Raw genomic sequence first — 15,973 nt, forward strand, 5'->3', positions numbered from 1 at the left:
TCATATGTCACAAAGGTCACTCTTTTAATTCCCTCCTTATTCTCTCTATTCCATTACCTTCCCTTATTAATTCTTGTCTATACTATCTATGTTTTCCTCTAATTACAGATACTTTCACATATGCCCATTGTCTCTATTCACTCTTATACCTCTTTACCCGCATACATATCAATCGTGGTCATTTTTACCCTCATTACCCGTCTTCATCCCTCAGTCTATTTTTGTCTTTACCCACATACATATCAATCGTGATCATTTTTACTCTCATTACCCGTCTTCATCCCTCAGTCTATTTTTGTAATTGTTCTGCAAATTTTCGTGCTTCTTCTGGATCCGAGAATAGTCTGTTTTGTTGTCCTGGAATAAATATTTTCAATACCGCAGGATGCTTCAGTGTAAATTTATATCCTTTCTTCCATAAAATCGCCTTTGCTGTATTGAACTCTTTTCTCTTCTTTAGGAGTTCAAAACTTATATCTGGATAAATGAAGATATTTTGCCCTTTATACTCCAGTGGTTTGTTGCCCTCTCTTACTTTTTCCATTGTCTTCTCCAGTACCTTTTCTCTTGTAGTATATCTTAGGAATTTTACTACAATAGATCTTGGTTTTTGTTGTGGTTGTGGTTTAGGGGCCAATGCTCTATGTGCCCTTTCTATTTCCATTTCTTGCTGTAGTTCTGGACATCCTAGGGTCTTAGGGATACATTCTTTTATAAACTCCCTCATATTCTTGCCTTCTTCATCTTCCTTAAGGCCCACTATCTTTATGTTATTTCTTCTGTTATAATTTTTCATTATATCTATTTTTTGGGCTAGTAGTTCTTGTGTCTCTTTAGTTTTTTTATTAGATTCCTCCAATTTCTTTTTTAAGTCTTCTACCTCCATTTCTGCTGCTATTGCCCGTTCTTCCATCTTGTCCATTTTTTCCCCCATTTCTGTTAAGGTCATATCTATTTTATTCACTTTCTCTTCTGTGTTGTTTATTCTTCTTCTTAAATCATTGAATTCCTGTGTTTGCCATTCTTTAAATGACTCCATGTATCCTCTAACAAGAGCAAGTATATCCTTTACCTTGCCTTTCCCTTTATCTATTTCACTGTATTCTTCCTCTTCTTCTTCCTCTGGGTTGGCCATCTGTTGTTTCTTTGGTGCCCTTTCCTCCTCTTCTTTCTTGTTTCCATTGTCTTCTGTGGTCTCTTCTTGCTGCAGGTGTTCTGCAGCTGTCGTTGCCGGCTGTGGAGATCGACTCCCCAGCTGGTCCCCCCTCCCGTCGGTGTGTTTTTTTTCATGCGCGGTTGCGCACTTTTACTCGGCTCTGTGAGCCATTGTTGTAGTTCTTTTTCTACCGACCTGAGGTAGTGGGCTCCTCTCTCCACAGCGGGCCTCTTCGGACAGGTAAGGCCTTCACCTTTTTCCTCCGTTGTCTTCTCTTCCTCTCTTCTTTCCGTTGATTTTGATTTTTCTCCTTTTGTCTCCATCTTCTTTCCACCTTTATACTCACTTTTCTTTAACTTGTATTTCTGTGCCTTTGTATTTTCTCTTGTTTTTCCCGACTTTTCTGGAGAGGGCTGGAGTTCACCGTCCGGCCACTACTCCATCACGTGACTCCTCTGCCTCCAGTCTCTCTGATGTGGAGGAGACCACAATGGGAGTACCGGATGCAGCAGATGACACCTGCAAGTGAAGTGTTGCTTAGATTGGAAAGACTGCTTGGGGTTGTGAGGGATGAGGTGTGGGCACAAGTGGAGCATCTCCTGTGATCACAGAGGTAGGTCCCAAGGGGATGATTGGTGAGGAGGGAGGAGTGGACAAGGGAGTCTCAGGGGGACCAGTCCCTGCGGAAGGCGGAGAGGGGAATAGGTGTCTAGTGGAGGGCCTGGTGCTTTTTTTTGGATGGTGTGTAGAAAGTCCTATAGTCGCCAGCAGGGGTCAGTCACAAAGTTGTACCATGCAGAACCCGTCTGCATGACAATGTAACTGCAACGGACAAGAGCAGTAACATAATCAATTCATCTTGACTCACCTCACTTCACTCATCCACCTTCTAAAGTAATCTTCCTTTTAAAATTTCAACAGTAAAATTAACTGATCTTTCATTTTGGCCACTGTAATACAAATTGCTCTCCTTTATTCATTTACACGATCACAATATCCTGTTCCTTTCTCCAACTTGCATATACAGAATGTTACCTGCTGCTTTAAAGGCTTTACTTCAGCTTCTTGTTTTAAGGCCACATATTAGAATCTCTGTTCAATTTGAGTTTAGTTGATCTGGAGGAAGTTGGAAGGTATTTTATAAACTCAGCCCAAGAGCAATAGTAACTGGCAGGAAAATGTAGGCACTTTGAGATACAATCGGCTCAAAATCAGTCAATTCAACAGACACCTAGAAAATGTCTTTCAGAATCTTTCAGATCTACCTTCACATTGTTTTTTGTGCTCAGCCCTTTGATAAACTTTGTGATATTTCTGAGTAGCCGGTCTGCGGAACTACCCTGAAAAGAAGAAGAAAACTCAATATTAATTGGTTAGGGTGAAAAACATTCATTTCAAAAGTAACTATCAATGATATTTCCAGGCCCAATGAGGGAAGGCAGGATAATAATCAGTCTTTGTTTCCAGGACAGCTTCATTTTAAGCTTATCCCAGATGGAATATGAATGCTGATCAATTTCATTTTTAAAAAAAAATTAAACTGCAGAACATCTGCCATGGAGCACTGGCCTGAGCAATCATTTGAGAGGACAGCAGGTGGTCAAATTAAGGATTTGAAGAAGGCCTCATTCAGAATATATTTGTCATAATAAATTTTTATGGAATATATTAATCGTATCAGGGCTTTTACTGCCCCAACATTGCCTGCCTTCGGACCATACTGTATCTTCCGCATGGTCTCAAATGTCAATTTTCACTGGGGATTGAAAAACAAAAACTGGGGAAACTAGAAATCTAAAATAAACATAGTGGCCGCTGGATCAACAAAAGAACTGCAGATGCTGGAACCTCTAAGCAAACAACGAGAAGCTGGAAGGATACAGATGATCAGGCAGCATCCAGAATGGCCAGAAATGGTCAATGTTTTGGGTTGGGACCCCTTTATTGAGATTCAAAGGATCTCAATCCAAAATATGGACTGCACATTTCTTTCCATGGACGCTGAATGACCTGCTGAGTTTATTCTCTCCATCCCTTCTTCACTTTGTGTGTTTTATTTCTAGCTTTCCCCAGTCCTGTCAAAGAGCCATTGCCCATAGATGACAGTTCTCCCCAGTACTTGGTGTCATTTATAGGATCTGCAGCATTTTACTTGAGAACAAGTATCTGACAGATGCATTTCCAATGCTTATATTGCAAGAAATAGGAAAGTGCTCTCATACCTCCAATGCCAGCAGCCCTCATCTCGATTGTCAGAAAGGAGGAGTGGCTCCAAGCACTTTCAGATGCTCATGTAAGTTATACACGAAAGAGTAGATGCAGAAGGCCCAGTTTAAAAATAAAGACAATGTTTAAATCACTCTCTTACCTTTGTGACATTAAATAATGATCTGATGTCAATAATGGACCTATTGACTTCATTCAGCGAAGGTAAAATCTGGGAACTTTGTGCTCCAAATGAGAATCCTCCATATCTACAATAGATCAAGAATGTCATTCCCTTTAAACCCACAACACACAAATGAATTTCAGTTTTACAGATTTATAATGTAGGGGGGTCTAATCAAACAAAAAAAAAGCTATAACAAGACTGGTAACTTTCAAAGTGAAAAGACTATTATTAGAATCAAGCTGTTCATTGATATTAATCATTATCTTGTGCTTCCCCCCCCCCCCCCCCCCTTCAGATGCTGCTAGGTTTGCTGTAGCCACCTTCAGGTCCTCGGACGCAGATAATGCGCCGGCAGACGTGGCTGGGGGAGTACAGTTGGGTCATTAAGGTGGCTGCGGAGAAGACGCCTTTCTGTCACCCGAATGTGCCGGCTGAAGGAGAGCTGCATCCGAGTGGATGCTGGCTCCTGTGGACTGTGGCCGTAGTCCCACTGCTGCTTTCAGGTGCAACGGGGGATTCTCCGAGCCGAAGAATATACCGACAGGAGGAGGATTAGGTAAGTGCTCCTCCTGGTTGGGTTCTCCACTTTCAGATGGCCACCTGACAGTGGTAGAATAGGTGGGTATTCTGGTCACCTGAAAGCGGCTTGTGCAGTTTTTACCTTTTTAATTACAGTCATCCTTCGGGAATAATAGCTGAAAACATTGAGAGCCTGTGCAAATTCTTTATCATAGAGCTCGACACCAAGAGCCTAATGCATGCATGCTAAACCTGAACTAGCCCCCACTTGCTCTCTTATATCAAATGCACAGAAAAAGATGGTTTTATGAAACTTTGTCTAGAGTCTGTCAGCAGTGAATGTCAAGGTACAGACCAAAGAATTTAAAAAGGTAAAGATTTATTTTTGGCTGACGGTTTAATGTTTGGACAATCAAAGTACGAATCCTTGGTTATCATGCATCGATCTCTTGGCTATACATTGAATGCAATAACCTACCTGAACTCGTTCACCCACTTCTTGGTTTTCAAGCTGTAAATGTGAACAGGTTTAAGTTATCTACTGAATACCACAATAAATGCATAAATTTAAATGCATACTGGAGTTCAGAATAAATTCAAACATATGGTTTACATCCATGCCAAGTTGTACCTTTTACTAAGGATCTGGGGATAGGTTTTCACAAGATAGTCGGAGATATTTCTGCCAGTTAGGTTCTGAAGAATGTCTCCCGTATTACGATGTAGCTGTTTAAAAAGGGAAATCCCATATGGTCAATGCAAAGCATGCTCTACAATTTTTGATCAAGCTCTCATAGCTGTGCCCTGACAATTATAATGGTCCATAGAGTCTGCAGTCAACATGCATAACTTGTGCTGCCGAACAGATTACATACTGTGCAACACCAGGCTTCACCAAAGCCAGGAAAGTGATCCACAATGAAAGTCTGGTGTAGGCCAAGCCAAATTCCCAGAAAATAAATATTTAACGCTATAGTTAAGATACAAAAAAAACCAAAAAATCCGTGATGGAAGTACAGTATATGCATTATGGATTTCTACAAGATAATTTGTGGTCTATACTGTAGTTGAAGAGAGAAATTTGCCAGGCTACGAGGAGAGAACATGGAAGCTAATCTAGATAATTAATTCAAAGGACTGCTAATAACCCAAAAACAAAATCAATGGCACATTCTAAATTTAAGGAGGTCCTGGAGAAAGTGCAGAGGAGATTTATGAGAAAAATTGCCACAGAGAATTTTAGCTACAAAACAAGATTAGATAAGTTGAACTTGTTTTCTTTCAAACAAAGGCAAGATTTAATTGGAGGTGTATAAAGTTATGAGAAACTTAGATAAAGTAAATATAAAAATACATTATTTTTTGTCTAGCAGAGTCAAAATACTATGTGGCCCAGTTTTAAAGTAATTGGTAGAGGGATTAGAGGCGAGATGGAGTTTTATTTTCCTGCAGTCTGGAAGTCCCTTCTTGAAGCAAGGTGAAGGCAGAACCCCTCACCACATTTACACAACATCTAGTGGTGCATCAGCCTTGCAGAGCTACAGTCTATGTGCTTTTTTTTTAAAAATCAGAAATAATAATTTTCTTCTGTATGGTAACTTGCTTAAGATTCTATTAAATTAAGCAGTAGCAAAACTAAACTTGGGTATCTAAAATTAAGAAAACTTCTTTTAAAAAAAGCTTAATAGGCCATCAGACATTTTTTCTTGAAATGGTTTTGAATTATACAGACATGTGATTTAAAGATAATTGAGAAGCTAGCCTGTCAAAGTCACATTGAACTTCATACCAATGGTGGAAAGTTTTCCATTAAAAGTGTTAAGAATTTTTAGAAAATAGAATTTAGAAAAAAAAGCAAGGCGGCGGCAACTTGAAGTGTCATGTAGTCATGAATTGCATTCAAGTGTTAATTTAAAAAAAAACCCAGATAGATATTAAACAAGTAGCTAGATCTACTGGGACTTTCAGACCATCTCTGACCACGTGATCGTTGCATCTGATCATGTGAGATTACACCCAAGGAAACGCAGCAAGACTTGTTCAGGCCAGCTTCAGTTTACAATTCTGCATAAAAATTAATACTCATAATGCAAGACCGTACAAATCTATTTCCTCTAGTATTTGAGTCTACATTTCCAAGAAACGAGCAACTTACTAGAAATCTGACCAACATCTAAGGAATCTAACCACCGATTACTTCAAAGCCATCAGCACGTGAGAGATGGTGCAAAACACAAGCCCCACCATCCCGATCTCTCCAACTCACCTCAGAGGGTGGAAGCCCTCCTGCTCCTTGTGTGCATTCAGGCAACATCCTCTTGCTCTCTTCTGAGCTACACTCACATTTCGGGGATGGGTTTTGCATTGTCCAATTACCATTGAGAAAGATGTTCATGACTGATGCTGGGACAGGGGGAGTTATCCATTCAGTACTGCTTGGCAAGCAGTGTTGGCGTCTAAGGAGGCAGTGGACAGGAGGAAAAAAATTAAAAAGGCATGCAATACGAAATACAGTGGTAGTCACCTCACTGCTTAGGTAATGTATACATTCTGGTCATCACTTTAGAAGAAAGGCAGCATAGTTAGTGCAATGCTATTACAGTGACAGTGACCTGGGTTCGATTCTGGCACTATCTGTAAGCATGTTCTCCCAGTGTATGCCTGGGTTTCCTCTGGTTTCCTCCCATCCTTCAAAAAGGCTAATTGACTTATTGGGGGGGGGGGGGGTCAAGAGTTCGTGACCAGAAGAGTCTGTTATCGTGCTCTATGTCTACATTTAAACATGATTGGACACAGGAGAATGTAGAACAGACATACGAGGACATTGCGAGGTAAAGATGAAGGGCTCATGCCCAAAACATCAGACATGTATTTTTACTTTTGCTGTATAAAGGACACTGCTTGACCTGTTCCGTGTTTCTCCAGCATTGTGTTTTTATTGATGAAGTGTAACTATGCGCAAATACTATACTAGCTCTAGTTGTTTCTGAGGAATATTGAACTGAACTGTGAAAATTCTGAGGGTCAAGCATAAAACGGATCCCTTTTTGAAATTAGATCAAAAGCCAAGGGGAGTTGGTTAAACATATTTGACAGAAGAATGAGGGGAGATGAGGATTTGTTTTTCCACTGAGAGTGGTAGGGGCTTGGAACTCATCTCTTGGATTGGTAGTGAAGGTGAAAGCCCATGCCACATTTGAAATGTGCTTGGACGTGCACTTTATGGGGCAGAATATGCAGAAGCAATGCTGTGAAGGGATAAGATTTTGGAGTTCTTTTTCAAAATGTTTTGGCAGAATGGCCCAAATGACTCCTTTCTGCATTGTAATTTTTTATGAATTCATAGGATTTGAAAATGTATCCAATTTTTTCTTTTTATAGTGGCCTAAGACTAAATTTAAAGAAGATCACTTAAAAAAAAACCTGACAACTACAGCCTGTGTTCCATCCCTGGGTCCACATCTAACCAGAGTCTCCATCCCTTAAATTGGTACAGTAATTGACCCCGCAATGAGGTTCTATTCGTTTACTTAAAACCTCCTCATTCTACTTTTGTAACGTAGCTTAATCCATCACGGATACTGTTCACGCATTTCTGAAGCCTTCATTCAAGCTTCTGTTATCAATCTACAAATTACTGCAGTATTTTCCTAGACAGCCTCTCACCTTCCACCCTCTGCAAACTGAAGGATATCGAGTTTCGGAACCATGACACATTATGCTCACTAATCCTCACTGAGCTTGCTGACTGGAAAGCAATGCCTCAATTTTAAATTTAGCACTTTTGTTTTTAGATCACTCCTCCTCAATTTTTGTCCTAGAGTCTTCCAAAACTTTGCGTTCCTCTCATACTTGTGCAGCTCTTGAGCAGGCATGTCATCAACACTCAAGACTTGCTGTGGGATTTCCTTTCTCTGCTTATGTACCTGTATTCTTCTATTTCATCCTTTGACCAAGCTTGTTATCTGCTCCAATATCTCCTTTTGTTTGATAATGCTCACGAGAATGGTTTATCATGTTAAAGATGCCACAAAGTTTAAGGTGCATCCTTCAATAGCAGTTAACTAAATTATATCTGTATATAAACACTAAATCCTTGCTTCATTTGGTTGGTGCGAGAACACAGCCTTGCTTCACGCCATTGTTAATGGAGGAGGGTTCAGAGAGCTCATTGCTGTATCTGACCCGACCTTGTTGGTTTTCGTGCAGTTGGATAACCAGGTTGAGGAACTTTGGGGGGCATCCGAGGCGCTCTAGTATGGAGGCCTAAAATACAGATACTCTTGGATCTTGGTGTCTGAATTAATGATGTGACATCACTAAGTGTTGTCAATTCTAATCCTCATTCAAGGTAAATATTATAAATAATCATACAAGAATTCAAGCAGAAAGTGTTTGGGTTTCATGGACAGTCTGGATCTACTGCTCAAAAGAGTTCGAATTATTCAGTCTGCTGGGGGAACTCAGCAGGTTGAGTATCAGTGGGAGAAAATAATGGTCCTGATGAAGAGTTTTGGGCCAAAATGGAGACTACATTCTCCCCCTGATGTTGCTCAACCCACTGAGTTCCTCCAGCAGATTGTGTTTAGCTTCAGATTCCAGAATCTGTAGTCTCTCCTCACTCCCCCTCCCAGGTATAAATTATTGTTCATTCACAGGCATTTAATATGTTCATGTTTATTGCAATGGACTGATTTTGATCCCCAAATAAAATTAGGAGTTTTAAATGAGACTCATGCAAAGAAACTGCTTAGCTGGCATCCCGTCAATTCATTGTTCAGATCTATTGACCGTCTACATGATACCCACGGAATGCACAGAGCACGACCCTGAATGTGTAAATTATCAGCATGCAACAGGCCTAAGATTTTTGGACATGCTTCTACAATAGTCCATCTGCTCCAAGTGGTACCGCTGATTGAATAGTGAGAACACGCTGTCAACATAAATTTTTACCGTTTGGGTTAAAAGAAACAATGAGGAGAAAAGAGGAGGTACAGTGCTACGCATTGTTTGTAGGATAGAATAACCACATATAATACTCACAAATTCAAATCATCTGTCATACACATGGTACCAAATCCAGGTTCACTGAGGAGTGCACTAATCAGCTCACGAGTATTGGAGTCCTCTGGCGTATCATCACTGAAGGAGTTGAAAGCTAAGTTAGATGAACTATGTTTACATTGCACTCAATAGGTCTGTTCATAATTAGCAACTCTAAAGCTTTTAAACAGTTGGAAACCAAATGTTCCTATTTTTCCTCATCAAAAACATAGAAACATAGAAGATAGGAGCAGAAGTAGGTAATTCGACCCTTCGAGCCTGCTCCGCCATTCAACGAGATCATGGCTGATCTTAAAGTTCAGTACCCCGTCCCCGCCTCCTCTCCGTAACCTTTAATACCCTTATACTGAAGAAATATATCTAATTCCCTCTTAAATATATTTAATGAACCTGCCTCCACTGCCCTCTGTGGCAATGAATTCCACAGATTCACCACCCTCTGGGTCAAGAAATTCCTCCTCATCTCGGTCCTAAATGGTTTGCCTATTATCCTCAAACCATGGCCCCGGATAGATATGGAGAAGTCAGTTAAAAATTATGACCACTTTCTATTTGACTGGGAAATAAAAGGCAGTGAAATAGTTCCCTTAGGGTACCTTTTGAACTGCACAATGAAAGATCGATCTTGGTCTATGCCAAAGTGGTTTAATTTCTTCAAGATGTTTGTGGCATAGAGCTCAAATTCCCTATTCTTAGCAATGTGGAGGGGGAAAGAGGAGGAAGTGGAAGGCAGCCACAGTTCCTGCTCCTATTGCCAAATGAATACACAATAATGAAAAGGCATGACTGCCCATATTCAAAATGCATATACAAATATGTATACAGATAGCCCATCCATCCAGTCTAAAGGACAAGAGTAACTCAGGACGATCTGAGCCAAGATGCTCATGACATACATTGTCAAATTTCACATGTGGAGAATGATACATGTTAGATGCTATGGAACAGAGAACCAGCAAAAGTTAGTCTATTCAGCAGAAGGAAGAAAATATGTAGAAATAAATTAGATTCTTATTAATCTTTTATCTACTATAACTGATTTTTATTAGGTTCAATCCCTCCATAGGTGGGATTAGCATCAAAAAGCACAATGATGATCACAGACGGAGCAGGCTGAAAGGTTGGTTGCAATGACGTCCAACTCTCTGGCTCAAGACAAACATTCCCCAAATGAGTTTAAAATTAATATTTATGAAAAAGCAATTCCTGCACACATTGGAGGCTTGCTTTGTAATGCCATGATTCCCAGTGTGTCTGCATATACCTTCCGAGGATCACATGGATGTGGTGGAATCAATGACACAAATCATTTACCCCATGTAGTAAGAAAGTGCTCAGCTGGTGAAGATCTTTGACAGCATGATTTGGTTGTCAAACTCTTACTGGATGGATGATCTCCACTTTAGGATTTTAGCATGCTAATGTCAGCCACTATATATGACATTCTCCTTGGATCCCAGAAAACAATTCCTCCTTATGCATCAACAACGTGAGGATGGGTTTTTCCTTTTTATGCGGCTGGTGGAATATGGAGGTTGACAAACTAATTGTTCCTTATGCTCCTCTTAATTCATTATTTGGATTTGGGATTATTGGCACACCGTCTTGAAATGCTGCAGACCTTCTGTGGAAGGCACTCTCAGAATTCCAAAAGGTTACATGCACTTTCTGAAAATTGCAGAACTTGTAGGTTCTAGGAAAACTTCCTTCTCTGTCATACCACAGTAAACTTTGCTATTCAGTTTTGTACTTTGGGGAGACCCATACAAGACGTATACCTGATGAATGTGTACTGTTCTCCGTACATCCAGGGATTCAGTTCTAACGATGGATACTTCCCAAACGGAGGAACAATAAGACTGAAGAGTAAAGCAACAAAGACAAACATCGCAGGCAGCACAATCTGGAAAAAAAAAATTCAAGACATAGCAATTGGTTTATTTTATTCTCTATGAGAGGACCTTACACACATACTAGATTGTCAGCTTGTGCAGAATTAGCTTACTGTAATAAATAAACTAATGATATACCCAAATATAATCAACATTATTTAAATATGGACCCACCAACTCAAGTCATTGTAACTGGCAATTTGAAGTTGCAAACAAATCTCATGAGAAACCCTTAGCTCCATTTTAACTGTTTCCCTGCAATTTCAGCTCAGAAGAATGTAAAAGGTGCAGCTCAAGACCAGCCTGACAAACTAGATCTGGGTAGTTATAGGTCAGATGTAGTCTGAAGTTCACATTGCATTTACCCCCAGAAAATATAACGCATGCTATACTTGTACTATTTACAATACAGGTCATCTCGATTGATATTGTATTGAGAAAAATGTTTTGGAATCAGGCAGAAATGTCTGAAAACAAATCGACCTCAAACTTTAAGTCCACCAGACACGATAGGGGGAAATTGATTGAACAAAGAATGAAATTACTGCTGGGCATGTCACCCATTCTGCTACTTGACATTGGAACCAAATGCCAAAAGCTCAAGCCAATGGTGGGGTGGGGGAAGGGGGAGCTTTAATAAGACTGGTCCTGAGCTGTGGGACTGATAGCTCAACTGTAATTTGTAGTCTTGGTCACTTTTCAGAAACTTCTTAAGGGTTTACAAATGTAACGTTGAATGGGATTGATTTTTGTGGGGCTGAGCGTGTTACCCACTCACTGCTAAACAGCCAATTAAAAAGGCACAGTTAAGAATCAACTACACAAGGTGTGGTATAGAGAATCATAGCAAGAGAAAATGAAAAAAATAACATTGCTAGAAATATGAAATGAAATATTGCTGTAAGCTGTCACAAGTCAAGCAGCGTATCTGGAAAGAGAAGTAGTTACTGTTTCAGGTCTGGGACCCTTCTTCAGAACGGATAACACATTTCTCTCTCCACAAGTACTGCCTGACCTCTGAACTTTTCTCAAATTCTCTTTTTTTAATTTCTCGATAAAAAAGATAATTTACGAAGCTGTCCTTCAATAAATGTTCAGGTGCTTTGAGAGCTGAGAAAATGGGAAGAGGGTGAAGAAAACATCTCGTTTCCACAAACAGTCAACCTGAACTTGCCTGAGCAAAGAGTCCCCTGCGGCTTCGTCGGGCATAGAGAAATCGCTTGATGAACAAAGAGTGGAACTGCTGTCTGGTGAGGTCCCAGCCGTGCAACTGGTATGAGCCTTTCCCATCCGCACAGTGCATGTAGTCTGTTTCTTTGGACTCTGAAGAAAGATTTTAAAAAAAGAAGCTCTTTTAGTAAGGAATGCTTGAAGTTCAGTGTTTTTAAACTTAATAGGGGGAATCTACTTTCTCAGGAGTTTGCAGAGGTTTGGTATGACATCGGGAATCCTGGCACATTTCTACGGGTTGTGGTGGAAAGTGTGCTGAGCGACTGCATCACCGTCTGGTTAAGCCCTCCAAAAGACAGCCCAGGGTATCCCAGGCAAAATTCTCTATTGAGAACATCTATGGGGAACACTGCCATCAGAGAGCAGCAGCAATCATCAAGGATCCACAACACCCAGCCCGCGCTCTGTTCTCACTGGTACCATCAGGAATGAGGTATCGGTGCTGTAAGGCTTGAACCATCAGGTTCAGGAACAGCTGCTACCCCTCCAATATCAGACTTCTCAACAATAAACTCATTTGGGGACATTCAAGGACACTTACTTTTTCATTTTATAGATTTTTTTCTTCTCTGTATTGCAGTTTGTTTACATTTTATACAGGTTTTTTTTGCACTACTGATAAATGGTAATTCTACCTCACCATTCTTTAGGTTGTTTATGATGTCACTGACAATAAATCTCAAATCTGCTGGGAAATGCCAACCTGCCATCATTTCTCATGATGCCCTCCCTCTCACCACTTTATTCCTGCCATCCCCTCTACTCTTTCAGTCGAGATGAAGAGCCTCTAGAATCTCGACTCTATATCCTTCCACAGAGGCTGCCTGATTCAGAGTTCTTCCAGCAGCTCACTTTTTTTTTGTTCTAGATTCCAGCATATGTAGTTTCTTGCATCTGCCATCACTTGTCTGTGGAACTACCAAAAGGTTGGCAGTTGCTTCTTGCAGGAGCTATTCTTAGTGATCTGATGCTGGATACTTCAAGGAATCCAGCAGCAAAGCACAGGCATATTCAAATTCTGCCATCATAAGTGTTGGAGAATAAACGTACTGAATGAGCAGCAGTTTAGACCTGGTAGAGACAGAATGAATCCATTCACATTAATGGAAACTATAGCTCCAACTGTAGGTAAATTATACACTTTTTAAAGAATTGACTAAGTATTTTAATCATGAAAAAAATATTTTATTTTAAATTTTAGTTGTTAAATTATTTTGTTGATTTTTAAAATTCTCAATTTCGAATGTTTAGAAATATAAAACATTATTGAGAACACCAGCTAAACCTATGGGTTGTAGCTTATCCAACTATCAAAGGATTTCAGTTGTTTCATTAGTTCGGGGTGTCCTCACCCATTTTTTACATCATTGCACGAAACCCTTGATCTGTACAAGATCTTGCTATTTTGGATTGAGGTGCTTTCAGGTAGATTGGACAATTTGCAGTGTGCCATTGGCACTCTCCACTGACCTCTATGGCATAATCAGCAGGTTCTGCCTTGCTGTTTCATAAAAACACCCCAGATGGGAATTTAAATCACCGGTTCAAACAAAATAGCAAACAATTCACTGTTATTCAAGCTTGATCATTTGAAATGTCACACAGCATGGTTTATAAATTCTTCAATGCTTTTTTATTGATGAATTCAATCATTTCTTGTTGAGGTCACACTAGGAAGCATCAATGATGAACCTTCACGTGATACAACTCAACCTCCTAAAAGTAACCTGTACCCCTCAATACTTCCACCTTCCCCTTCTCCCAACCCTGACCCCAGGTACTTGACACTCTTTGGCATCTTTATAAAGCAGTTACCCTTCATGTATAATTGTAAGGGGCATTTCTGCCAAGGCTGATCCTGGCAATTCAAAAGCAAAATAATGGAAATGTTGAAACTCTGAAATATAAAAGAGAAAATGCTGAAAATACTTAGCAGATCAGTTACCATCACACAGAAAGAAGAAGTGTCAAGGTGACTTTTTCCTCAGACTATTTCAAAAGAAGTAATAGGAGAAAAGTTAAGCTAATTTCTCTCTCTCTACTGTAACAATATTAATATTTGGGGAGAATTTATAAGATTTAGAGTAGGTCACATACATTCACACATTTTAAAACAGATCTTATTTGAAAGACTGAAGAATTCACATCGCAGGATCTCTTGGAGAATGGAAGCACCTTTCACAAGTAGGTGTTAATTGAACTGAAGTCATAAAATGCTTGACCATTGTCTTGCTGGAGTCATGCTGTCTATCAGTATCCTTTCTGCAAAGTGCTCACAGAAAGGTCAATTCTAGATTGGTTTATCTAACAACCTGAAAAGAAGAACTCCTGTTGTTTGCTGGAGAAGGTGGGGATTTTGCAAGACATGAGTCACATGCTCTCTTTGGTGTTTCAGTTGGAAAAGAGAGAGAGTGGAGTTAACAGCTCAGTCAGTCAGTCAGTCAGTCAGTCAGTCAGTCAGTCAGTCAGTCAGTCAGTGTGTGGGACACTGACAAGTAACTGAAAAGTGCAATCCAGGGAAAACTGTTTGAAACTGATGAAAGCAAGTTCCAGAGCAGTAGATGGCTGGAAGTGCTATCTGTCTGATGTTTCTATTGAAATAGAGGAAGGAATGGAACTCTGTGGTAGCTTGAAGAAAGAGGTTACCATCTACCAGCTCTGATGGGGAAAGTTTAATCAGCAAGACCCTGAGGTGACTAGTGGTGATACCTCAGTTGTGGAAATCCTGGAGCAACAAATATCTCTCTGCAAACACTTCAAGAACCTGAGCAGTAAATATTTACCTTTCAAGCACCAAGCCTGGTGAACTTTATACATGTTAAATTCTGTGCACAGTATGGTGATTGCCTGCAACCAGAGAACTTGGAAGAAGAAGTGAGATTGAACTGTGAACCAAAGAACTTTTCTTGAATTTACACACACATTACATACACGTGTGCTTAGAATTAGAAGGGGGTAATTTGGGTTAGTATAGAGTATAGTATAAGAATAGAGTTAAGTTAAAGTTTGATTCTATTTTCATGTTTGAAGTTTGTTTATTTTTCTTTTTTTTTACCAACCGCCTTGTCTCTCAAGGAAGGGGAAAGAGATGTTTGAAGTTGATTAAAAATAACTTTTGTTTTGAAAACCACTTGTCTTGGTGAATGTCTATTGCTGCTGGGTTTTGGGGTCTTTTGGGCTCATAACACTACAAATGCTGCCTGACCTGCTCAGAATTCTTATCTGCTTTTATTTATTGTATTTACAGATTTGAATCTTCCAGGAAGATCATAAACAGGAATCTGGACCAATCTTACCCCTCTTAAATTAGGATCTGTAATTTAAAAAAAAAATCAGAATCTCATTGAGATAATCTAGGCCAGTGGTTTTCAAACTTTTTCTTTTCACTTACATACCACCTTAAGCAATCCCTATGCCATAGGTGCTCTGTGATTAGTAAGGGATTACTTAAGCTGGTTTGTGAGTGGGAAGAAAAAGGTTGAAAACCACTGTTTTAATCGTATCTAATTGACTAGTTATGTGCACAGTTTCACAACTCCAAAGGAAATGGGCCAATGACAATTTTTCTCAAGCAAAATATTTCAGTAACAATTGGGTCTAGAGCAGTGGTTCTCAGCATAGGTGCTTTGTGATTAGAGTGGAAAGAATAAGTTTGAAAATCACTGATCTTGACCAAGCTTGAAAAGCCAGTCACTTTTTAAATTTAAACCCTATTCT

General features: G+C 39.8%; 1 protein-coding gene across 1 annotated transcript in view; it reads right to left on the minus strand.

The window, feature by feature from the left end:
* Nucleotides 1-15,973, minus strand: part of LOC138756825 (phospholipid-transporting ATPase ABCA1-like) — a 142,288-nt gene that overhangs the window by 16,002 nt on the left and 110,313 nt on the right. The window contains exons 28-35 of the mRNA XM_069923215.1: nucleotides 12,201-12,349; nucleotides 10,913-11,037; nucleotides 9,114-9,212; nucleotides 6,334-6,523; nucleotides 4,699-4,793; nucleotides 4,546-4,578; nucleotides 3,525-3,630; nucleotides 2,422-2,496 (exon numbers count right to left, since the gene is read on the minus strand). Of these exons, the coding sequence (XP_069779316.1) occupies nucleotides 2,422-2,496; nucleotides 3,525-3,630; nucleotides 4,546-4,578; nucleotides 4,699-4,793; nucleotides 6,334-6,523; nucleotides 9,114-9,212; nucleotides 10,913-11,037; nucleotides 12,201-12,349 (872 nt within the window). The remainder of the gene's footprint in view (nucleotides 1-2,421; nucleotides 2,497-3,524; nucleotides 3,631-4,545; nucleotides 4,579-4,698; nucleotides 4,794-6,333; nucleotides 6,524-9,113; nucleotides 9,213-10,912; nucleotides 11,038-12,200; nucleotides 12,350-15,973) is intronic.

This window comes from Narcine bancroftii, chromosome 3 (genome assembly GCF_036971445.1).
Source record: "Narcine bancroftii isolate sNarBan1 chromosome 3, sNarBan1.hap1, whole genome shotgun sequence".
Taxonomy (NCBI): Eukaryota; Metazoa; Chordata; class Chondrichthyes; order Torpediniformes; family Narcinidae; genus Narcine; species Narcine bancroftii.